We start from the raw sequence: 25,154 nt of genomic DNA, 5'->3' as shown, positions 1-25,154 counted from the left end.
AAAAAAAAAAACATCCCCCCCTCTGGTTTTTGGACTAATCGCACCCTGCTGGTAAGTATCAGTATGATGGTTGTAGTGTACCTGGCTGTGTTATAATACTTTGGCTAGGTTGTTGGTTATGAGTACTAGCATAGGATAGTGAGAGGTTTGTATGATGGTTGTTGTGTTCCTGGTTGTGATATAGTTCTTTGGCTAGGTTGTTGGTTATGAGTACTTGCATAGGATAGTGAGAGGTTTGGTTGCTGTGGGAAGTCCCCAAAAAGGAATTTAGTAGCACAACAAGCAACAAGTAGCACAAGGAATTTAACATCTTTTCCTGTGTATAACTCAAATAAAGTTGAGGTGAATACTGCTGAATTATGGCTGCATGAAAGGTAAGAATCAGATAAGCTTTTTATTCATCTATTTTTCTCACTCTGAAAGGTAATAATAAGGAGAGGGCCTTTCTAAATAGCATCTAATAGAAAAAACATTGTTTTGTTGAATTGAGTTGGCTCCACTCCCAGGTCTCTGCCCAGGCTTGAGGATCGGCAAACAGCTTACACATAATTTAACGAAAAAAAGGGACGTTCTCTTTTTCACTGTCCTTACCCAAAACTACAGGTTGCACTGCGGAAGGTAATAACCTTCACACAGCAGGTTGCAATTGGCCCACCCCTGGTAAGAAACCCCTGAAAGGTATCATGGAAAGCACACAGAGGGGGCGTACCCTAACATTTACACACTGAAGGTTATCATGCTCACCCTGCCACTGTGTGTGTGTGTGGTGTGTGTGTGTGTGTGTGTGTGTGTGTGTGTGTGTGTGTGTGTGTGTGTGTGTGTGTGTGTGTGTGTGTTTGTGTGTGTGTGTGTGTGTGTGTGTGTGTGTGTGTATGTGTGTGTGTGTTTGTGTGTGTGTGTGTGTGTGTGTGTGTGTGAAATATTATTTCAAAGAAAACTAAAACCGTGACTGGAACTTTAACCTGTAACCTTCAGACATAGTCTATGTTTGCTGTCTATAAACTTGCAGAACTTACTGAATTTCTGGCAAGTGTATGTGTCCGGTAAAGGTTGAATGTATCAGATGGTCATACTACGTTGCTCTGATTGGTTCTAGGTATCCAATTGAGCTGGTTCGTTGAAACACGCTCCATAATCACAGCTCAATGAAGCAGTATCAGACTCATATTCTAACTAGATGAGTATGACATCGTCAGGCTAGGAAAACACCCCACTGAATATGAAAAAAAGTTCCCGCATCTCAACACAGACTACTTGGGGACATGTGAATTGACCTGTATTAAGTGAAGAAGCCTGTTTTCACAAGATGTTTCGAAATTTGGCATGCTGGCATACTTCACAAGATCTTCTGAATTTTGGCATACGTAGAGCCTGCATCAACGGGGCTAAACAAACATTGGTTAGTGCGTCACCAGTGTGTGGCCACTTCAGGCGAGAGCAGCATTAGATAACCTCGGGTCAGCTAGGGGGGTTGGGGTGAAGGTTTATTTTTTATTTATTTTTTTGTCGTACAGGAGAGGACCCGGATCGGTGACTTAAAACTTCTGGATCGATGAATGCAGAGGATGAGTCAGCACCTCATGTAGAGTGCCGACTCACCCATGGTAGACGAGTCCACAGTCCTCAGTACTGTCAGAGTCGCTTGTTATTACACAGAAATACTCACACTCCCACACACATTTACTTATACTCGAATAGAGATAGAAAGAGAGCAACAGAGAGAGAGAGAGGGAGAGAAATAAAGAAAAAAAGTTGAATATCTGTCTGTGTCATACTTGGGCTTTGGGCTTGGGCTTTGTGTCAGTGGGGATTCATAATCAGTCCAGCCACTGTAATGCCATTCAGAGCAAGAAAAAGGATCTCAACTCTCCAAATCTCCTTACATAAGAGTCCCTCACTCGTCTCTCTTCTTTCAATAAATGTTTTCAGTGCCCATCATCCTCTGGCTCTCTGCCGCTGTGCTTGATCGAGCAAAGGCCTAGGATGGAATCCCTACAGTGTCCCTACCCAGGGTGGAATCTCTTCAGTGTCCCTACCCAGGGTGGAATCTCTTCAGTGTCCCTCCCCAGGATGGAATCTCTTCAGTGTCCCTCCCCAGGATGGAATCTCTTCAGTGTGCCTCCCCAGGATGGAATCTCTTCAGTGTCCCTCCCCAGGATGGAATCTCTTCTGTGTCCCTCCCCAGGCATGAATCTCTTCTGTGTCCCTCCCCAGGCATGAATCTCTTCAGTGTCCCTCCCCAGGATGGAATCTCTTCTGTGTCCCTCCCCAGGCATGAATCTCTTCTGTGTCCCTCCCCAGGCATGAACACGAGTAGCTTGGCAGTCATTGCCTCCACATCCGACGGCTCTCAGCAAGATGGTAGTTTTCTTTTCCTTTTCTTTTTCTCTTTTCAAAATCTCGGTCTTGTGGCCTGCATGCATCCACTGCAAAGGCATGTGAACCAAAGAAGAAGAAGAAGAAGAAGAAGAAGAAGGAAGCCAGTCCTGGTCCCAAAGCAAATAAGTGCTCTAGGAACAAAATGCCAGGCCTGTGCTAGACACGGATGGTCTAGAATGATGATGACTTGAATCTGCATTAAAAGCATGAGCGAGTTTTCATCAGGCTCAAGGAGTCTCCAGCAGGGTGGACTCAATGGACTCAAAACAAATGTGCAAATATATTCTGGGTGCTGATGAGCCTGCCAGGAAGCTGAAATAATGGAGGATAATGTGGAGGAGATTTGTTAGCAAGCAGTGCCATCTCTATGCGATGCACCATCAGAAGTTATTCAATCATGCAAGCAGAGAGAGTATTCTGTCGTGAAACTGGAAAAAGCCATGACAGGCGTGGAGTGATGAGCTGAGGCTCTCTATTACAACACTGCATGGAATTCACTTACAGAACTAACAGGGAGGACAGGCAGTCTCTGGGAGGGAGTTATTTTGGCAGCCCTTAAAAGCAGTCAAAAAACAAGTGTCAGAAAAATAAAAAATAAATCTGAGACCTTCTCAAAAAAGCCTTTACAATGTATGACTTCATACATTCCTTTTAGTAGGTGCAGACCTTGGGCACCACCATACGAATAATAAATCTTTGTGAAGATATATTTGCTTTTTTATAGAGAAATAAAAAAAGACACCCTAACCCTAAGCCCCCCCCCCCCCCACACACACACACACACACACACACATGGAGGAATAGTTCTCCAATGATTGTGTCACTTTAGTGCCTTTTAATTGGAGGCCAGGTATATTCATGACATACTGTATAGTCAGTACATCTACAATACTGCCTCGAGTTTAAACCAATAGGTGACTCAGTGCTGTATCCCAGTCAAGGCAATGAGCCGAGGGATCAGAGTACAACCCAAAGAACCACTGTACAGCTATTGCAAAGCTAGTGCACCTCTGCCGCAGGAAGTAATACAATCAGTCTGGCACTGTAACACCTTTTGTGTGTTCAGCTTGATAAAGTGGCCATCCACAAGCTCAGTTTAATCACATCATTATTCCCTGGCCACTGAGCTGAGAGATTCTCTACAGGAGTATTCGTAAAGTGTCTGGACAGTGTAGCTCTTTTTCCATCACAGGGCTTCAGGGAAGCCTCCAGCACACGGCGGAACCACCCAAAGCCCCTTAATTTGCAATCAACCCAGATGTCTCTCCTGTAAATTTGTCATAGGCAGAGCGTCAGGAGATGCTCAAAGCATTATTTATGGCTACAATGTCCCAGGGTGGTCCTCAACACACATAAGGAGCAAATATAAATAAAAACAAAATTTGAGGAGGGCACTGTGGCGCGAGCCAATTAGCCCCTCATTTATGGCCAACAATGCCCGTGGGGACACAGGTTCGTTTCTGGCCTGCTGTCATTTCCCGGTCATCTCCCCACCTCTATACTCCTCCTCACTGTCCAAAATACTTAACTGTCCTATCCAAATAAAGGCTAAAATAAATCTTAAAAAAAAAAAAAAATTATAATTATATTTGATTGATCAGTGTGTTCCATTTCAGTTCCCTGCCTGGTGCTGCTCAATTTAAAATATGCTGATGAATACAGAAGCCCTTTGATGGTTACCTGATCTGGGTTGGATAAAAGAGAATTCATTAACGAATACATTAATAACATTAATAGATTGGACTGATAATAGCACGCAGTACACTAACATACTGTTAGCGCAGCAGGCCCCATTGATCTTAATTTGACATCAACAGTGATCATAAATCTCTGCATCACCACACGCTGACTCCAGACTCAATGAAGTGGCTAACTCAAAGCTAAATACAGTTCATCTCGGGACTTCCCAAATATAAGAAAATACTTCCTCTGAAGTAAATGTAGTAGTGGAGGAATGACAAGGATGCAGGAGAGTCACTGCAATCACGGCAGTAGCTACGTGAAGCAACACCGAAACCTTCTCAGAGCACCCCACAGAGATGCCCCTCCAACATGTTAGGTATTACGTAAACACAAAGTTACAAAGTTCAATACTTAAACACAAACAATGCGCAAGAAGACTGAGCTGTATGCAAACATAGAACTCAGAGGCAGACACCAAAAATGATTCACAATTTATACATTCATGTGACTGCGAGGTAGGATAAGTACATATGGGGCAAAGAAGTGTAGAGCCTGGCGATAGGGGTAGCAGAAGCTTGCTACTGAAATCAATGATTTCTTTCCACAGACTGTCCACATGGAAAGTAAAACACAAATGGAAACTCAAGGCATTCTGGTAAGGCCAGGCCCGCACAGTCTCCTGATTGATTTCAATTGTGTTGTATTAATCCTTTCAGGGTAGCGACTCTGAAGAGGGTCAAGAGGTGAAGGAATTCATTTACCTTGCTGCTGAATGAAGAAAGAAAACTAGACAGAAACATGATTCAGAAGAAGAGTTCCTTAATTAAAGCTTTTTTTGACATCTATTATCCCATTATTTATCATCAACTTCAGCTGTGAAGACGTATAGAAGTGCATAGGTGGTCAGGCAGTAATAGCAATCTGGGCTACTATCTGTGCAGACTGAAGAAGCTGAAAACTGGTCTCTCCTGCAAGATTGAATTTCAGTCTGTTGTGCTTTCAAATCTTTGAGGTGTATGGTCATGGTCTCTGGAATAGAGAAAGTTGATCACCACGTGTCTTGCTTCATGTTATAAAAACCAGTATACCCAGTCCACCAGTGACCTTCAGAAATGAGGGCCTATTTCAAATATCATTGATTTGCATTACAAAGGACTAGCCATGTAAGTGTCGGTTTTTAAGGATTGGAGAGTTTCATGGGGGTAATCTCGGAGTCCAGTGATGTAAAGCTCATTCACACATGTGCACATACTTGACAGACTTACTTTCTTACACACAGACTTACTTTCACACACACACACACACACACACACACACACACACACACACACACACACAGTATGTGCGCCCACACACATAAACATGCCTAAATATGCAAATTGAATGTTCACGCTTGTCAGGACCTGTCTTCCTCATTTCTGGGAAATAAAAAAAACCTTTATATAGAAATGTACAGACACACTCATGCACAAGCACACCTACACACAACCCATTCAAGAGGTCTCGTTTATTAAGTTAATGAATTTCTGCCGTGTGTAGTCAAAGCGTTATTCAGTCGCAGGCACTGGGTGTAGGCGAACGTTAGCTAGCTCCCCCTGGTCTTGGTTTGGCAAACTGATAAAAACCCAATCCAATAAGGAGACAATGGGTAGCACTGCAGAATCATTAATCTCTTAAACACACATTTATCGACTCTCCTGTGGTACAGAAGCTCAATGAAAAACCAGCGCGCGCCTACAACCAACACCCCCCGCTCCACGGTTGTCACACAGTGCGTAACTCAATTAGACCGAAAACCTATTTCAGTATTTAAAGAGCACGGACAAGGAAAGGGAGAGGAGGAATGCAATGTTCCAAAAAAAGGAGAAAAAGTGAGCGCCGGGAATGTTCCATTTCCTGGTTTCCGTGGCAGTAGTGGAGTCATTTACACTCACAGTGAAGTTGGGCATCGCCTCATTATATGGCAACAGAGAGGGAGAGAATCTGTGAATTTCCTCGGGTAGTCGCGGGGCAGAAGATGTGAAAAGTGTGAGGAAGGAGAGCGTTGAGTTCCGTCTGTACGACTCCTCTCTCCTATTACCAACTCTACCCTTCAACGCCCTCCAATCCCGCACAAGGATCTTTATTAATACTGCAAGAAGCAGCCCGCTGTGATGCACATGATGAGAAGGAGAAGAGAGAAAGGTATAAAATGGAACTGTCAAGAAGAAACTCTCACCCTTTGGTGATCTCGTTTAAAATAATAGGGGCAGAAGAGCATAAAGGCTATACTGCAATGCCTACCTGAGAGTCTTACTAATATCACAGGCTTGCTTGATGAAATGACAGCTCCAGTCATGTTTTGATAGTATACTATTCACCAGCTTGACATTCCTGACAACAGGACATATAATATTGTATTTATTTAGTATAATATGCATCAGATAGATATATATGAACTATAGAAAATAAATTGGTTCTATAAGGTGCAAAACTAAGCAGAACGCCTCTTCCATGAGAGGACATGATAAGCTGGGGAGATGAAATGAGGTTTCAATCAAGGGGAAGGTTCTGAGAGGAGGAGAAACAGGAAATAATAAAAATGTGTGTGTTGATGTGATCTGTAGTAGGAAGAGAACCGCCTATCACATTTACTACCCTACCTTCTCCCCCATCAGCTTTCATAGAAGTCATCCACCTTCAAACCACAATCTCCCCCCAACCACACACACACACACACACACACACACACACACACACACACACACAAACACACGCACACACACACACACACACACACACACACACACACACATTTCCTCTTTTTCTTCCTCCCCTTTTCCCTTTTGGAGGCTAGTCCTTTGATTAACCTGTGCAATCTGCTGGGAATTAAGCTGGAAAAGTGAACGTTTATGGGCTACAGTGTGGCAATACATACAATCCTACATTCTTGTGTGTGTGTGTGTGTGTGTGTGTGTGTGTGTGTGTGTGTGTGTGTGTGTGTGTGTGTGTGTGTGTGTGTGTGTGTGTGCGCGCGTGCGTGCGTGTGTTTGAGACTGAGGTGCACCTTTTTCCTTCACTGTGAAAAAATGAGGAAATATTCAAGGTTTGCCACCTTTATCCCAGGAGGGAAAATTGGCTGCCCTGCTATAGGACAGGTACAAGGACTAGGTCTTACTGCTAAATATGTTACTCCCTGGGTCCACGACTAAAAGAAATGTCATACATGCAGACTCACACAGGCATATCCATGTATACACATACAGCCACATACACACAGACACAATAAATCTGTTAAAATATTTTCTTGATTTAGTCAAATCTGAAATTGTGCTAAAGAAAATGGGACTGATGGTGTGTGTATGTGTGTGTGTGTGTGTGTGTGTTAGTGTGTGTGTGTACCACATGTAATGTGTCTCCCAAATGGCACAGTTTCACAGTGATTCAGCCTTGCCAGGGCAGTAAGTCAGGACAGTTTGATCGCAGTGACTCAGCCTTTGCAGGGCAGTAAGTTTGAAAGTTTCACCATTGAAAGTTTAGTTGGTTCTTTGTCACACATTGAAGACTTAATGTACTATGTATTTCGTTGTATGCTAATACAATGACAATAAAGGCTTTTCTATTCTATTTCTTTTTCTAACTTGTCTTTGGTGCATGGCACAGTTCGACATAATCATCTCCAAGGCAACTAAGGATCTGTAAGATATCCACTGACCAAAAGAAGACCAAGAAGATCCATTGACAAGTTGACATGTGCCCTTTAACAGTGAATACAGCGGGTTAAACCTTGGGCAAGGAAATAATTGACTACCTGAACACCCTTGCTCATTTGTGGGACAGGATGTGATACGTATATGTGTAGAGTTCATATTTCGTGTCTTTGCCATTTTATATGAGATTTGGAGCTGCACAGGCCACAAATGCCGTGACTTAGGAGTTTGACCAGTGATTTATAAATTTGCCATGAGCAGGAAATGGCTGTCTCCTGGCACCCAGCAAGCCACCTCCAAATGGACTTGGTGACAGACATAAAGCAATGAACTTTAAAAGGCAATCTACTGTGCACATAAAAATTGTAATAGCTTATTGTAATTAGATAACACATAGGAAGATCGAGCTTGGCATGTTTTTAGACAGGTGTAGGTGGTGGTGGTGGTGGTGTGAGATCATTTAAACAAGAATTTATGGAGGATACTGAGGAGTTGTTATTTTAAAAACACTTATACTTACAAAATGTGGATATCTGTTTTGTGTGTGTCTATGTGTAACATATGAAATGTGCTTCATAAATAAACTTGAACTTGAAGTTGAACTTGTGTGTCTTTATCATGGAACTCAGGTGTCTCGTCTGAACAGAATGCCTTTGAGATAAATGATCAGATTATGTGTGATTATGCCCCTCATACTGTATATGCTCCTTTTGTAATCATTATTTGTCCAAAAATAAAAATAGGACATATACAATTTTCTTGTCATACTGGTTATGGTAAATGTCAAACAAGATTCATTATTGTGCAAGAAAAAAATATTTGAATGATGATCAGAATAGATTCTATACTTGTGTTAATTATGCCCATGCATCACCCAGTACATTCTTGAGGTCTACACTCCATGACATAAAAAATCAGTCAAGTCGAGTCAATTTATACTCTCACTTGTAGCAGAATGGAAACAGAATGACAAACAGTTGCAAAGGAAAATAACGTCTAAAGTCATAAAAGACTTATGTTATGTTCATTATGTTTTTGGGATGGGTAGGAGGACGGGTTATAAGGCAAAGCATTTCAACAACACCGCATGAATTGCTAAAAAGAGATTAGCGACGACTCTGGCGTTGCGCAAGCCATCACAGCCTGCCAAATGCCCTTCAGAGAGTCCAACTTCTCCAACACACTGCCATGGTCTGCTAATGAAGTGTCAGATCAATTATGCAGGGCGACAGAGATTGAGCATTTACTTACAGAGGGAAGAGATTACCAGGGGAATGTGCACACACACACACACACACACACACACACACACACACACACACTCACACACTCACACACTCACACACTCACACACTCACACACACACACACACACACACACACACACACACACACACACACACATGCGCGCATGGGAATGTCAAACACCTCCACCTGTGGACTGCGGTGAAGGAGCACGTGTAGAGAAAATGGATGGTCCTGTGTGGAGGCATCCCGCTGAGCCATTGATCTAGTGCAAAAAGGCACCCCTGAATTATGACAGTTATTAATGACACCCGTGGGGATTTCCTCTAGGCCAAACACCCGAGGCAAGCCTGTCAGGGACTGACATTTCCGAACTGGGAACAAAAAGGCCACAGGTATCTCATTAAAGTTTGCCTAGGGAGATTAAAAGGGAATTCCAAAAACTGAAAGGAAGCCTGTTGGGCAAATGATGGCCAGGATGGACAGGGGGGAAGGTGCACTTGATTTCACAATGATGTTTTCCCCATGATTTCACAGATCAAATCTCTTATTGTACACTGACAGTGACAAATATGCCCTTGCATCTCCACATAGGCCATCTTCACATTGGCCATCTTCAAATAGGCCCAGATTCCCTTACAGGTGCGGAATATGACAGCATCCTGTATGTGGGTCGCGCTAGTCAACACAGGGAGTGACACGTGCAGAGCCCACCACTGTCTTCCTATAACTTATGTATGAGCTCAGACCGAAACACAGGACCTACCAGGGCTGTCTTACATAAATGATATGGTTGAATTAAAAATAGCCCCCAGTGTCCTTTCAGGCAGCAGCACAGGGGTCAAACACATGCATTGCGCTTAACATATAGAGAGTTACAATACGAACGTTACGATCAGGTAGTATATATGAAAAGGCACTCTCACTGAGACACAATGCAATCCCATTCATTGGATGCAGAGTCAAGCACTGTCCCATTTCTAACAGGGGAAAAAAATAATTGTGTTTTGGGCAGTCTGATGAATCTCAGATGCTATATCTATGGAATTGAAGACTCAGTAAAGGATTAAACCTGCAACAGTTAATAGAACTGATGTATCTTATGTGACAGGAAATGAAGAGGGGCATGTAGAGTGGCATTTATTTTACATTCTATAGATATAGTACATGTTCCTGCCTTTTAAAACCAGACCGCGGATAGTGTAGTAAACATTTTAAAATGCCTAGTGCAGTAGGCAGCATTATTTCCTGTCAAGAGACACACAGGAGTGGTTGTGTACAATCTGATGAGTACAAGCTCTTCCACAATTTCAACAGACTTGAGAATGAGATCTACTGAGCAAAATCCATCTACGCTATCTTCAAACGCCTGTCCCAAACACTAGACCACAACACACATAGTTTTGTGTGACAGAAACCTACATTGAACACTGCTCTGATAAATTCCCAGCAGGTATTATCACATTGCTCAGAAGTGATTTGGGCAGAGGACACAACCCGTTGACTGAATATTTATGCGGCACAAAAGGGGGGGAAATCTCGCCGTGTGCAAAGTGTGAAGTGCCAACAGTGTGTGATCGAATAAGAGAAGGAGGTTTGTGTGTGTGGGTGGGAGAGAGAGAGGGGGGGGGGGGTGCCTCCCCAGGGAGAGTGCATTTGTTGAGCTTTGGCATCTCTGTGTCTCACTCTGTAATAAGTCACAAAGAAGATGGAAGAAAAAAGAGGATGGGGGTGGGGTGGGGTGGGGTGGGAGGGGGGTGGCGCAGAGAGCTAGGAGGATCAGGATGCGTTAAGAAGCAGGGGAGGTAAAGACCCATTTCAGGAAAGATAAATAAAAGCCCATGGAGGCCTGAAGCCTGACGTCTGGGCCTCGTTGAGAAGATAGAGGAAGAGAATGGACAGAGTGGGGAGGTGGGAGGACAAACGATCAACCCAGTGCTTCTTTGCTTTTCATGTCCAATGCAATGTCAAGGGCAAGTGTGAACCAAGTGAGAGATGAGAGGGTTGAGTGTTATAAGACAAATCATAGAGAAAAGGTGAGAGACAGAGGTGAGAGACATGTTATATTCACAGGGAGTGATTGTGTGAGGACTCACCTCGCCAAAGATCTGCGGCAGTCCCAGCACCTGGCCGGTGAAGACTCCCAGGCAGATGAAGATGGAGTTGAACTGGCCGATGGAGCCGCGGATTTGGCGCGGGGATATCTCACCCAAGTACATGGGGAGCGCACTCAGGGCAATCCCTGGGTGAAAATGGAAAAGCATATAGGTCAGCCTCCACTCTGTGCCGACCTTTTGCCTTCTATAGCGACCTCAGAAATAGGTAAGCAGTTGGGTGTCAGTTTCTTGAAATGTCAGGGCGTGAATGTTCATATTGAAACATATGGAGTTATTAGTTGCTTATTCAATAGAGTTACAGAAATCCCTTTTCCCATGAGTGCATTCACTGTAATAGGCTGTAAGAGCAATTGATTTGGCCAAAGTAGTGCTGTCTAGACGGTCTCTATCTTTTATTTGCTAATTTCTTTTTCATTGGAGCATTGATTCTTTTAGTTGTGGCCATGTGCATCAGTGGTAGACAAATTACAAGTGCAACCAAGACCATGAATGAAGCAGTAAGCCCTGAGCCGTGAGCGTTAACTGAGCAATCGGTGGTGAAGGGCCTTGGTAAGAAAGGTGACCAAGAACCTGATGATCACCCTGGCTGAGCTCCAGAGATCCTGTGTGGACATGGGAGAAACTTCTAGAAGGACAACCCTCACTGCATACCTCCACTGATCTGGGCTTTATGTCATAGTGGCCAGACGGAAACAAAAATGTTCTGGTCAGACGAATCCAAGATTGAATAGTTTGGCCTCAATTCTAAGAGTCATCAGTCATCACCTGCCCAATCTATCCCAACAATCCAGGTGTGCAAAGCTTGTTGTGTCATACCCAAGAAGGCTTGAGGCTGTAATCACTGCCAAAGGTGCTTCAACTTAGTACTGAGTAAAGGATCTGAATCCTTGTCAATGTGATATTTCAGTTTCCTTTCTAAAAATTGCAACAGCAGCAGCATCTACAGTTTTCGGCGTTCAGCCTATTTCTCACACAGGAGGCTTGAGGTTCACAGCAAGAAATAGAAAGTAACAGACTTATATAGACAGGCTGTAGCAGCAGCAATGCTGGCAGTGTGGATAAACACATGCATGTGAGCTGCAGCAGTTCAGCCACGGAGCCGTCAAGCACCCCTGCAATGCAACTGGTGTGGAACAGGAGAAAGGCTGCAAAATAACAAAATGTGAAAAAAGTGAAGGGGTCTGAATACGGTATTTCATTTTTATTTAGAGCACAAACCAAAAAATGTGGCTCTGCGGAGGCACTATCAGTGATTTCTGTTTGCGGCACAAAAAAAAAGCCAGGCTGTTCTAACTACAATGCTGTTCCACACAGCCTAAGGTTATTAACTTTCAGAAAGAAAGTTAAAAAAGGCAGAAGTCAATTACAGATCATCTGATGAAGGCCTATTTGGGGATGATCTGCCTCCTGACATAATTGGCCAAGAAATGCAACGTGGTGTCACCGAATTGAGGGTTGTCATGGTCTCATTATAGTTAAAGAATTGACTTAGAGTGCTGCTCTGTCACTTACTGTTCTCAGCCTTCCTCGTTAACGCACCCTGTTGGCAGGGTCGTTTTTAGTCACCCATTCGTCCTAGCTGCCAATGTCACTGACCAAACCTGTCTTGAAATGACTGCCGAGATGCTCAGTTCTACTTCAGTTCCTCTGAACCTCTAAAGCTATTTGAAATGCCCACCATCATAGATGAGACAGGCATAAGACCAGTCTTCCATTATTGAATGGCTCCACACACATGGACTCAATATTACAAGTTGAAATCAATATAAAATCAAAACAAGGCCATAGAAATGTAGCAGAGGCCAACTGCTATGTGCACACTGTACATACATAATGTGTCTGACTCAAAAAGGTAGTCTCAAATTTTCGAAAAACATATTAATCTAAAATTACGATAAAATTCATCCTCATCAATTCAAATAATGAAATTACATCAATCAAGTTATCACCTTCTGGCATTACTTGGATCACATAATGACTTTAATATGAAAAATGTTTGGCCATAATGGGGTAGTAATTAACGTTTGCAGTGGATATACAAAAATGGGGGGTGAGCGGCATCTGGGTGTTGGGTTATTGAACGTAAGGGGCACTCACCAGAGTCCAAGCCAATGATGAATCGACCAATGATGAGCATCTCAAAAGAGCCTGCGGTTTCTCCCAAAGTCAAGAGTAATGCAGCTATTATCGCATTCACATTATTCAGTAGCAAGGTGCCCTTCCTATGATCAGTCAGAGAGAGACAGAGAGGGGGGGGGGGGGGGGAGAGGGAGAGAGAAAGAGAGGGAGAGAGAGAGAGGGGTGGGGGAACACAAGAACGGTGGTTGTCAAGGTTAATTTGTTTGTTTACTGTCTCAAATTCCTTTCTTCGTCCATGTTGCTGGGGCATAATTAACTTATTATCCATGTGGTCATCAGTTTACTCTGTGCACTTGTTCATGTAACTGAAGAAGCACGGCTAAGCTCAGTCTATTGATTTTCTGCTCACTCGCTCTGTCTCACAGTGGAGGAACTATGTTTGGCTTCAGGATGGAGGAACTCTAAGAGGCTTGTCAATGCCAGAGTGAGATATAAATCAGAATATATTTGGTAGTAGCTGCTCATTTAACAATAGCAACTTTATGCTAATCTATTGACCACTGCCAGTAAACACAAAAATACCTTATCAAAATACAATGACATTAAGTGGTGTGGGATGGAGAACATGCATCACAGAGTCCACATTGTGTATTCATGACAGTTAGTATGGAGCCATTATTTCATCAGTTTTATTAATAAGAGTTTCACAAATCCAATTTCCTGTAGATGGAGGTAAACTAAGCAACACATCAGATCAGGCAGAACAACACAATCAAGCTCGGGATTTGAAATAATTCACATGCTAATCTTTTAACTGAGGGCTTCAAAGTCACTTTCACCTTGTTCAATTAAAATGCAAAACGAAACGCCCTACCTATCAGCCGCCTTGTCCATGACATTTGATGTGGCAATCTCATTTTCTCTTTTTACTCTTTGGCCCCTTTTTAATGTGTAAAAAAAAGTACATTTTGTTAAAAAAATATCCCGATGTTGCATCCATGTGGTTATTGATCGCATACATTTTGTATTGCCTGTAAATTATGACATTTCTGAAAAATGTAAGCGCATATTCACATGCAGTAGACGCATAGAATACATAGTATTTTTATTACACATTTAACAGCATCTTTCCAATGTTCTTTCAGACTGACATCACTTTTAGTGTGTGACAACACACGGTACGTACTGCAGCTTTAATGACAGAAACATGAGGTGTTATTTCAGGTGTCACGTTATGAATGCCAACACTGTCATGTAATATTCCCCGTATGAATGATTCTCATGTGAAAGACAGACAGGCAGCAAACAACAGTGCCGGACTGCCTTCCTCCCTCGGACAGGATTCAGGCTCATTATGTTCCACATTGGTTTGTTCGCGTCCATTAGACGTCTATTTGCTCTGGCAAGTAATGATTTTTCACGCCATCAAATTCAATCACGTAGAACATCAGGGGAAAAAAATACGGACTGATGCATTATTTCTATTATGCTTCATTCTGTTGTGACTTGATCTCTGTACCCTTGCTGTCATGGAAGGTCATGGACACTCTCAATGGCTTTGCTTTCAAAACGTCAATCGGTATTTGTGGGTCCCAAGACTAATATAAGACATGGCAGGAAGTAATGCCTATGTCAGAAGACTGCTCCAGAATGCACAAGAAGTTTACACAGCCTGGCTAACCTCACATGGAGCATAAGGGAAAGAAGTCCAACCATTTTGTGTTTTAGGAACATGCAGAGAATAACGTCTGAAATGTCTATTTGGAATGTCTACATACCGTTCAGAGTTCCTTACCAGATGGGAAGTGACGTAGGCACGCATCCAACTTCGAATACACTATTCATTCACGCCTGGAAGGCTGAGATGCGTCAATCATCTCCTGAGCCCGCCCCCTCAGGAGCGCATAAATATGAGCGCTTTGACGCATCTCGTTCTCTTTTCAACTTTCGACGTTAGGTACCAGTACCTAACATCACACTTATCGTTACGCTCAAGAAAGAATTGCTATTTGCTAATTTATCTTGTGTGCTTAATACTCTTGTAGCCGGTGAGTCGGGCACGCCAGAGAGAAAGGGGACCGTCACCGCCTGTGCCTGGTCTGCTTAGGCAAAGACCATGCGGCTGCTGCCCTCGGCGAGGACGACCCCTCGTGTGAACTCTGTGCCAAGATGGAGTTGGCCAGAGTCAGGAGGTGCCTGGCGTTCTGGGAACGCAGGGGCTCAGGGACGCGTGCGCCAGCGCCGGCTGGGGGGGCTCCCCCAGTCGGGCTGCGTGCTCCCTCCGCTTCCAGCAGCGTGTTGTCTGGCATCCGCCCTCCGTCTGTAGCCTCACCCGCTAGCCCTTCCCCCTCTCCCATCCCTCCCCCCGCCCAGTTGGTCACCACGGAACGCGAGGCGGTGGAGCTACCCTCTAGCTTCGAGGAGATGCCGGCCCTCGAACTAGACTTCAGTCTGGACACCGAGAGCCTGCCCGAATCCGAGGAACTCTCGTCGGAGAGTGAGGTTATGGATGTGGCCAAGCAGCCGCCCGTCACTTCCAGGACCCTGGGCCAACAGCTGCATGAGGTGGCACTGAGGGCTGCGACCCACCTCGGTCTCCCTCTCCCTCCACCTCCTGTCGTGCAGCCTTCCCTGCTGGACGGGGAATTCTTCGGCGGCCCACCAGCTACGGCTCCCAGCCCCCTCCCTTTCTTCGCAGAAGTACATAGGGAGCACACAGCGACCTGGTCCACGCCCTACTCAGGACGTGCCCCGGTTCCAGGCTTCGCCGCCTACCTCCACCTCGACCAGGCGAAAGAGAGCGGCTACCTCTCCGTGCCTCCGGTGGAAGACGCAGTGGCGGGTTACCTCTCACCCTCTACTCCCTCGGCGCATCTCGGCCAGAAGCCTGCTCTGCCCTCACACATTTCCCGTCACCAGGCTTCATTGGCGGAGAAGATGTACCTGGCGGCTGGGCAAGCCGCTTGTTCCACCAACACCTCTGCTCTCCTGCAGCCTTACCAGGCGAAGCTGCTAACGGAGTTAGCCGCGTCGCTTGGAGGCGACCATCAGGTGGTGGCTGAGCTGCGCAGGGCGACGGATCTCTCTCTCCGTCTCACTCGCTGCACGGTGCAGGCTCAGGGAAGAGTCATGGGCATCTCCGTCGCGACTCTGCGGTCGCTTTGGCTGTCACTGGCAGAGCTCAGCGACAAAGAGAAGGCTCCTCTTCTGGACTCGCCACTCACCGTCGACGGGGTCTTCGGTGAGTCTGTGGGTACGATGGCTGCCCAGTTCGAGGCGGAGAAAAAGAGTCGCGAGGCGCTTCAAGCCTGGATGCCCCGCTCCATCTTTGACCAGCGCTGCTATCCTCAGGCAACTCCAGCCACAGGAGCCAAGCGCAGCGGATTCCATTCGCCAGCACCTCCGCCAGCTAAGGTCCCGGCGCGCCGTGGATGGCACAGACACCCCTTCCGCCTCCCAGAGCAACCCGACTCACGTCAGCCCGCTCCACGCCAGACGCAGAGCCCACCCTGCGGAGCACGCCAGCATGCTGCCAGGCGGGGGAGAGGTCGCGGAAACTCTTCAGCCTTCTGATCTGCGGCTAAAAAAAGAGGAGAGGGGGAGAGGTGGAATCCTCACCACCAGGGAAATTGGCCCGCTTCTCGCATGCAAAAATCATGCCAGCTACGGTTTGTCAAGTTACACCAAACACACAAAATGTATTTGTCCCAACTGTCCCTTTAGGCGCAGCGTTTCGACATGCTTGTGTAACTCCCCCACACTTCACGCATTTTTTATTCAAACCGAGGGGGCAACCCAAGATCTCGTCTCCCTCTTTAGTCAGAGCGGGCACAGATCTAAACAGATTGAATATGAGCGAGCTTATGCTCGACCAAGTATTTCGCTCTCGGCCCAGCCTGCACGACTGTGTGGAGAGCTGGCCGCATGCGCAGTGTCACCTTGGGTTCTAAAGACCATATCAGTAGGTTATACGCTCCAGTTTGCCCGTCTCCCTCCGAGGTTCAGAGGCATGGTTCAAACGTTAATGCCACCGCACCAAATGCGTTTCCTACAGGAGGAAATAGACTCCCTTCTAGGAAAGGGAGCAATACAGCCTGTTCCTCTCGGAGAAGAGAACAGGGGGTTCTTCAGTTGCTATTTTCTAGTCCCAAAAAAGGACGGAAAATATCGACCAATCTTAGACCTCCGTATGCTGAACAATTACTTAGACGACCGGCTTATTTGCTCGAAGTCGAAAGAAGCGGCGTTACAAGAGTGCCATCTAGTGGTGTTGCACCTACATCATCTAGGCTTCGTGGTGAACAAACTAATAAGTGTTCTTTTTCCCATTCAGTCCGCTCTTTTCCTGGGAATGATTTTAAATTCCACATCTATGGAAGTGGATTTATCTCATATCTAAGGAAGAATAGAAGCAATCAGATCGTGTGTAAGTCAGTTCAAACTGAAAAAGAAAGTTTCATCCCTTCTCTGCCAAAGGCTGATAGGAATGATGGCTTCGGCTGCCATAGCGTTTCCTCTCGGAATGCTACACACACGCCCAGTGGCGTCGTAGGGGGGGGATAAAGGGGACTGAGTTACCAGGGCCCTCTTTGGGGGAGGGTCCTTGAGGAGTGTGGAATTTTATTTTTCCTTTAAATATTAATATCATTTAAAGGGCCACATTTTCTTGCTAACTAATATAATTTTAATGTTTTGGGTAAATAAATTGGTTGAATGATGGATTGAATTGTGTGTCCTAGTCTACATATAATGTCTGGAGACCCTCACCCCCCCGGCTCACGCACAAAATGGTTTAGTCCGCCTTCAGTGTGCTTTTTACCTATAGGCGCATTTGACGAATGTTAACGTTCATTCGACTGAGGCAACGGTGCGCATTGAAGATGTCCAAGAACGTTAAATCCGGGTTTCAGAAAAGAAAAGAAAGGCAGGCAAGAGAGAGAAAAAGAGACGAGGGAAAGCAACTACTAACAGACTTCTTTCCTAAGAAAGGTGAGCCCGAATGTGAAAGCAAACACCCTACATTAAATGAACTCATGATGTGGTAATAAAACGAATCAATACCACTGCGATTGTCATTGCTAAAAACGGCATAACACAAAATTAGAAATAACATGCCCTATCTGTAATCTGAGGTAAACTCTAAATACATGTTTGTTTGCATAGCCTTCCACAGTTGCAGAGTGTGTTGCACGCACATCCAATCCAGGTGCAGGGTAAAAAGAGATCCGTAAAAATGAAAGAATACCCACACTGTTGCTGCTGACACCTGACGAACACCTGACGAAGACCAACAATGGTCGAAACGTTGTGCCAATAAAATACACGGGAGCTGCAGCAACAGTGTGCGGGTATTCTTTCATTTTTATGCATAGCCTACCACACCATTGCAATAGTAGGTCTATACTAATTAGAACATTTGGCTAAATTAATATTTGTTAGGCCATAACATAATTAGGCTAATAGCCTTATTAAGTAGGGCTAGTCTAGGCTCAATAAGTTCATAAGGTTAGGCTGTCAAATTAGTTGGCTAGCAAAGTTAACTTGTGAAACATGGCACTCAGTTTCAGAAGCAGCTAGTGATGCAGACCCCTCATCCTCTGACACTGTGGTCTTGAGGCAAGGTGAGCAGTTTAAAATGAAAGTACATCATTTTAGCTATTTATACTGTAGGCTTAATGTGTTTAGCAAATAGCAACACAGGCTGTTCCATCCAAAGGTGACTTTTTTTTGTTGCAATCAGGGTGTGAAGGGGATTTTAAGCAATATAGTAAAAAGTGTTCCAGGAAAACATCCCATACTCTACCTTTAAACATGTTCAGGCACAAAAATTAGGCTACATTGGAATTGCCTGTTACAGTAATATCTATCAGATGCTTCATGCTTGTAGAGGGTTCTGTCCAGGAAGATGGAGAAAATGTGGTAGAGGATGACACAAGTGAAGGAAGTGATAGCAGAGAAGATTCTGAGAAAAGTGAAAGGGATGAAGAGAGGTCAGAAAGTAGTCAGAGCAGCGCCAGGGAGTGTATGCCAGAAGATCCAGCACTATGGACAGAGAAATGAACTAATGAAGAGAGAGACACAATTGTTCACAGACTGGCAAGCAACATAAAAACAAATAAAATTACAGCAAAAGACAAGGAAGGGAAGCCATTTCCTAACTACCTTCAATTTGCAAAGTTTCACCGTCAGGGGGGAGGGGGCGTGGCACTCTTTTTTTTTGGGGGGGGGGGGGGGGGGGGGGCTATGAACCTACTATGCATAGGGCCCAGAATCTGGTGCTACGCCCCTGCACACGCCCCTTACAAACGTGGTATCTTTCTTTAAAACTCAGTTCCACCAGGAACCGGTGCAAGAGGGTGACAGTGGATGCCAGGTGCCTGACAGCTCTGGCGATCTGGAAAACGCCACACTTCTTTACATCGGCAGCTCCGATGGGCATAGTGACACGCCGTTTAGTGATAACAACTGACGCATCCACGTCAGAGTGGGGTGCGATCTGCGAGGGAAAATCAGTAAACGGCCTCTGATCTCAGGTGATCGAGCAGATCTGGCTACGTTTTCACAGAGCTCAGGTGGATCTGTTTGCCAACAGAGAGAACGCCCGCTCTGGTTCTCGCTGGGGTGAAACAACCCCCCGTCAGGTGTAGACGCGCTGGGACACCAATGGCCGAACATGCGTCTTTACGCTTTTCCCCCGATCTCTCTCCTTCAGCAGGTGCTGAGCAGGATAAGGAACGAGGGCAGAGGATTGATATTAATAGCCCCCCATTGGCACAATCGAGCATGGTGCGCGGACCTATACAGGATGTCAGTGCAACCTCCATGGACGCTGCCTCAACGGAGAGATCTCCTGACGCAGGCGCACGGCACGATATGGCAGCCCCGACCGGAGCTGTGGCAGCTCAGAGCCTGGCACCTGAAAGGAGCAGGCTGATAGCTTCGGGGCTGTCTGATGCAGTGGTGTCCATAATACAGAGTGCTCGGGCTCTGTCGACAAGATCCCTCTATACGCTGAAGTGGCGCAGATTTGATCAATGGTGTGTCGCGCGGCAGTGCGACCCTGTCAACTGCGCTCTGAGCGTCATTTTAGAATTCCTGCAGCAGTTATTTGACGACGGGGAGGGCAGCCTACACTCTCAAAGTTTACCTTGCGGCTATTTCGGCCTGCCATGCAGGCATTAATGGTAAAACTCCAGGTAATCACCCTCTAACGTCACGCTTTATGGCTGGCGTTAGGCGTCTCAGAGTGCCCGAAAGGCACTTAGTACCCTCATGGGATCTGCTGGTGGTTTTTCGCGCTCTCACAGGTCCTCCGTTCGAGCCCCTTGAGACGGTAGATATGAAACTTGTTTCATTTAAAACCGCACTGTTGTTGGCTTTGGTGTCAGCAAACCGCGTGGGTGACTTGCGAGCTCTGCCAGTCAGCGCATCGTGCCTACAGTTCGCGATTGCTGGTGACAAAGTGGTTATGTGTCCGAATGCCGCTTACACGCCTAAGGTGGTGTCAACTCCATTTCGCAATCAGGTAATTGAGTTGGCAGTATTTTCGCCTCCCCCTTTCGCTTCGGTGGAGGAGGAGTGCTTGAATAAGCTGTGCCCTGTACGCTTTTATATAAAACGCACCAGTGCTTTCAGGAAATCTGACCAACTATTCGTATGCTTTGGGGCACACGCGAGGGGCAGACCTCTTTCAAAACCTAGCCTTTCCCGTTGGATTGTGGAGGCTATTGTTTTGGCTAAGAGTTTATCTTTAGAGCCGCCGGTAAAGTTGCGTGCGCACTCTACTCGGGGAGTCTCATCCTCTTGGGCCTTATTGAAAGGCGTCTCAGTCGAGGATATTTGTAAGGCTGCGAGTTGGAATTCTCGCCACACTTTCGTTAGATTCTATATGTTAGATGTGGCTACTCCTTCTTTCATGTAGGCAGGTGATCGGAGATCACTCTGGCTACGTGAAAGGAAGGCATAGTAATGTATGTGTTCATCAGCTTTTATATGATAAATGCAAATGAACCGATATAAGGGGGAATCCCATAGGCTGGTGATCAGATATCTTGTAGCCTATGTAAAGAAGGGATTGCCCCGTGATGTTAACCGCCAGCTGTCGTGAGAACCTCTTGGGAGGTCAGAAGTACGAGGAGCTGGCTAAGGTTTATTGACACTGTATTTTTCACGCGTGAAGGGATACGGTTCCCATCTGGTAATGTCGTAGTGTTCTACGACAAGGAACGTCTCGGTTACTTACGTAACCTCGGTTCCTTTAGTGGAACCGCAGACATTACCAAGTTTGCGTGTACAGTGTCCATTTGTTCTTGGAGTGGGTGTGTTTCATGTTACGCTCAAGTTTCCAAGAGAACGAGATGCGTCAAAGCGCTCATATTTATGCGCTCCTGAGGGGGCGGGCTCAGGAGATGATTGACGCATCTCAGCCTTCCAGGCGTGAATGAATAGTGTATTCGAAGTTGGATGCGTGACTAAGTCACTTCCCATCTGGTAATGTCTGCGGTTCCACTAAAGGAACCGAGGTTACGTAAGTAACCGAGACGTTTAAAAACATTCTTTAACAGAATAATAAAAAAAATTGCTGAATAAAATTGTGAAAGCACTGTATAGAATAACATCCTTCCAACAGAGAAGTTGGTCCATAAGAGCTCTTTCTCTCAAACCCAACAGCTGTCCGACGGGAGGCAAAGAATGTCAGGTCAGATCCTCGTATTTGCATCAGATGACATGTTATAATTAAACTTGTTTACTGCACCATGCCTGTCAATCTCCTTACACACATACACGCACGCATAGGGATGGGAACCGAAACCCGGTTCTTGTTTAGAACCGGTTCCTAATGAGCCGAATCTTTGGAACCGTTAGCCAAATTCATAACCGGGTCTGTAAACGGACCTCTGTGCCGTTTGCGCATGCGCAAACTCTTCCTTTAAAAAATCAGACCGCAGCAGAAATGGCAACTAGACAGAAGCGATCTAAGGTGTGGCTTTATTTCACTCGAACAAATGCAAACATGGTCACTTGTAACGTCTGTACAACATGTATTTCGTCAAAGGGAGGAGGTACATCTACTATGAATAAGCACTTGAGCACACAACATGGTATTAAATTACAAGATTGTCATGTTTTTGATGCCTGCAGCAGCTCAACTAACGACGGCGCTTCATCCCTAACTTACCGAGGTAAACTCCTCAAACTGTTTTATCATAACAGGTGTTACTCGTGTGTTATCAGCAAACGTTTGCGTTGTCGTGTTAACCATAACTAAACTTAGCATTTAATTGCTTAACAGAATGGGCGATGTTGGACATTGTCATATAACTTAGGCTAGCTTAGCTGTAGAATCTTCTATTTTCAGCCGTTGGCTTGAGGCAGAGGCAGTGCTTGCCTCCACTCTGTTGGTTCTAGAAAGTTTGCTGATAACACACGAGTAACACCGTTATGATAAAACATTTTGAGGCGTTTACCTTGGTAAGTCAGGGATGAATCGCAAAAGACTCCGTTAATAATGGCGTTGCCTAGCAACTCTTGCAGCTCCCTAGATATGGATATGTTTCTCTTTCAATTCAGTGGCAGCAATAGTTAAGTTTTAAATATACTGAGTGCCTAGTTTGCGAATCATCTTTGTTCAAATACGTATGTGAGGCATTGTGTGCATGATACAAGTAAGTATGTTTCAGTACGTTATTGTGTTTGTAGTGGGTTCTACATTGCTATTAGAAGCGTTATGCATAATAGTTCGCGATTAGCCATACAACCAAGCAACCTACAAGAAAATATACAGTCCTTTACTCAATAACAAGGGCTTCATGTCAGATCAGAAAATTCAACGATTTTTTTAGTGCCATTTCATTGCCAGATTTTGTTTATCTCAAGAGTGCAATGAGGGAGGGGTTTAGATTGGACTAACTTAAACTAAACCTGGATGCATTGTGCATGTTCCAACAATTATGAGACATTTCCTGAGGTATATCTGCTCTGGAAAAGAAAGATCAGTAGTTAGCAGAGGAAGGGTTGTATAGGGGTTGTTTGCTATTTCACTCATTCACTCATACACTCATCTATACAGTATAGATGAGTGAATGAGTGAAATAGCAATCAACAGTGCTCTGCAATGTCAATTTATAGCGATAGAGTTGACACTCTCACCACATATGCATTTAAATATTGTTGTTTTATATTTAGTGGCAAGAATGTCTGTTTTTTAATAAAAGTTTTTGGTTATTTATGTAAACATTCTGTTTATGGTGTGTGCAGCATTCTAGAAATTTATATAAAAGAACATTAATGTAAAAAACACGTTTGTGCTCTTTTTTCACCCCTTACCCAATAAGAATCGATAAGAGAATCGATAAGGAATCGAATCGATAAGCAGGAATCGATAAGGAACCGGAATCGTTAAAATCGTAAAGGTTCTCATCCCTACGCACGCATGCACGTGCACGCACGCACACATTAAGTGTTTCATGTCGTGCTTAGGAACAATCTTGAAATAGAGCCAACAAAGCACCCTCCAAAGATTGATGAAGTGTGACACACACTCTTGCTCATGAATGTGAGCCTGACTACACACACACACACACACACACACACACACACACACACACACACACACACACACACACACACACACACACACACACACTAACACACACACACACACACACACAAAAGTCAATAAAGTAACCAATCTGAATGCGCTACATCGCTCATGGCCTTCATCACCTCACTCTAAATGCAGTTATTCCTGCACCCTTTGCAACTCGTGGACCACCTGCCTGGATGCGTAACGATCCTGATGTTAGGAAATTGGTGATTTGCCTGCCTGATTTGGAAAATAAACAACATGCCAGACCCAGCCATTTCAGAGTTCCCGGATAACCCGTCCAATCAAATATAACAAAAGGCAAGACTATCTTTGAGGCGAAAAGTTGTGGTTGCACTTTCGACTAAACTAACATGTCTTAAATTGAGTTTCAAGGATCCTCCAAAGGGGCCCGCTGGGAACGTATTATCATCTGTGTGTTTACTTTTCTCAACATCACCCATTGATAACTACAGGTACTTTTACACCACTCACCACCCTCCACACATCTTTGTGAGTAAACAGTGGTTGCACAGCAGAGAATTCACCACATAGGAGTCACGAGCAGGACTATGAGCTGGGCCGAGTGAGTCAGCATTCAAAGTGTTTGGACCTACCTGAGCAATACCAAATAGCCAGATCACATTGCTATTTCCTCAGTCAGAGCTCACACATGAGCTTAGTCCCAATCTCCTGTATCATCACTGCACTTCTAAGCTTTCACTCAGCCAATATTAAAAACGAATTATTTTATTTTATTAATAAAAATATATACGTAAATAAAACAAGAAACGTGATTCATGTTTTCTGGTTTCTTTCTAATATTTAGTTACCTTTAAGTCAATTTACTGGGTAGAACACAGATTGTATTGGAAATCAAGACCTTGCCAGTCTGGCTGAAGGCACCTCTTTAGAGGGTCTGCAATGATGTCACAGTAAGCGTAGGATGCTGTGGTTAAACCCATTGAGTGGCAGACAGACTAACTAACTGAATGGCTATGTTCAGCTTGAGACAAAAAACACATCTAATCGAACTGAATGGACTCATCAAACAATTGCTGGCAACATGTCAATATCCATGGACCACTAGAAAATTGTAAGGATTACTGTTTTTGAGAGTCAACGCTCGAAGAAGACTACATTCTCCGCATGTCGCTGGGCAGAGGGATGACTACCACCGCCATGACTCAGCAGAACCTGTGGCTCACGCTGATGTCAAACAGGGACAGCTATCTACCTGGTGGTCTGTTATGACCTCACGCTGATGTCGAACAGGGACAGCTATCTACCTGGTGGTCTGTTCTGACCTCACGCTGATGTCAAACAGGGACAGCTATCTACCTGGTGGTCTGTTATGACCTCATGCTGATGTCAAACA

At 44.9% G+C, this 25,154-nt stretch overlaps 1 protein-coding gene across 1 annotated transcript in view; it reads right to left on the bottom strand.

The window, feature by feature from the left end:
- The window catches only part of slc2a9l2 (solute carrier family 2 member 9, like 2), a gene marked incomplete at both ends in the record, with an annotated part of 142,313 nt that overhangs the window by 78,095 nt on the left and 39,064 nt on the right, over positions 1-25,154 (bottom strand). Inside the window, 2 exons of the mRNA XM_080840899.1 lie at positions 11,092-11,237; positions 13,210-13,334. Coding sequence (XP_080697025.1) covers positions 11,092-11,237; positions 13,210-13,334 — 271 coding nt within the window. The remainder of the gene's footprint in view (positions 1-11,091; positions 11,238-13,209; positions 13,335-25,154) is intronic.

Source organism: Sprattus sprattus, assembly GCF_963457725.1.
Source record: "Sprattus sprattus genome assembly, chromosome: 6".
Classification (NCBI taxonomy): domain Eukaryota; kingdom Metazoa; phylum Chordata; class Actinopteri; order Clupeiformes; family Clupeidae; genus Sprattus; species Sprattus sprattus.
The sequence above is the reverse complement of the archived record's forward strand: the minus strand, read 5'-3'. Positions and strand labels throughout refer to the sequence as shown.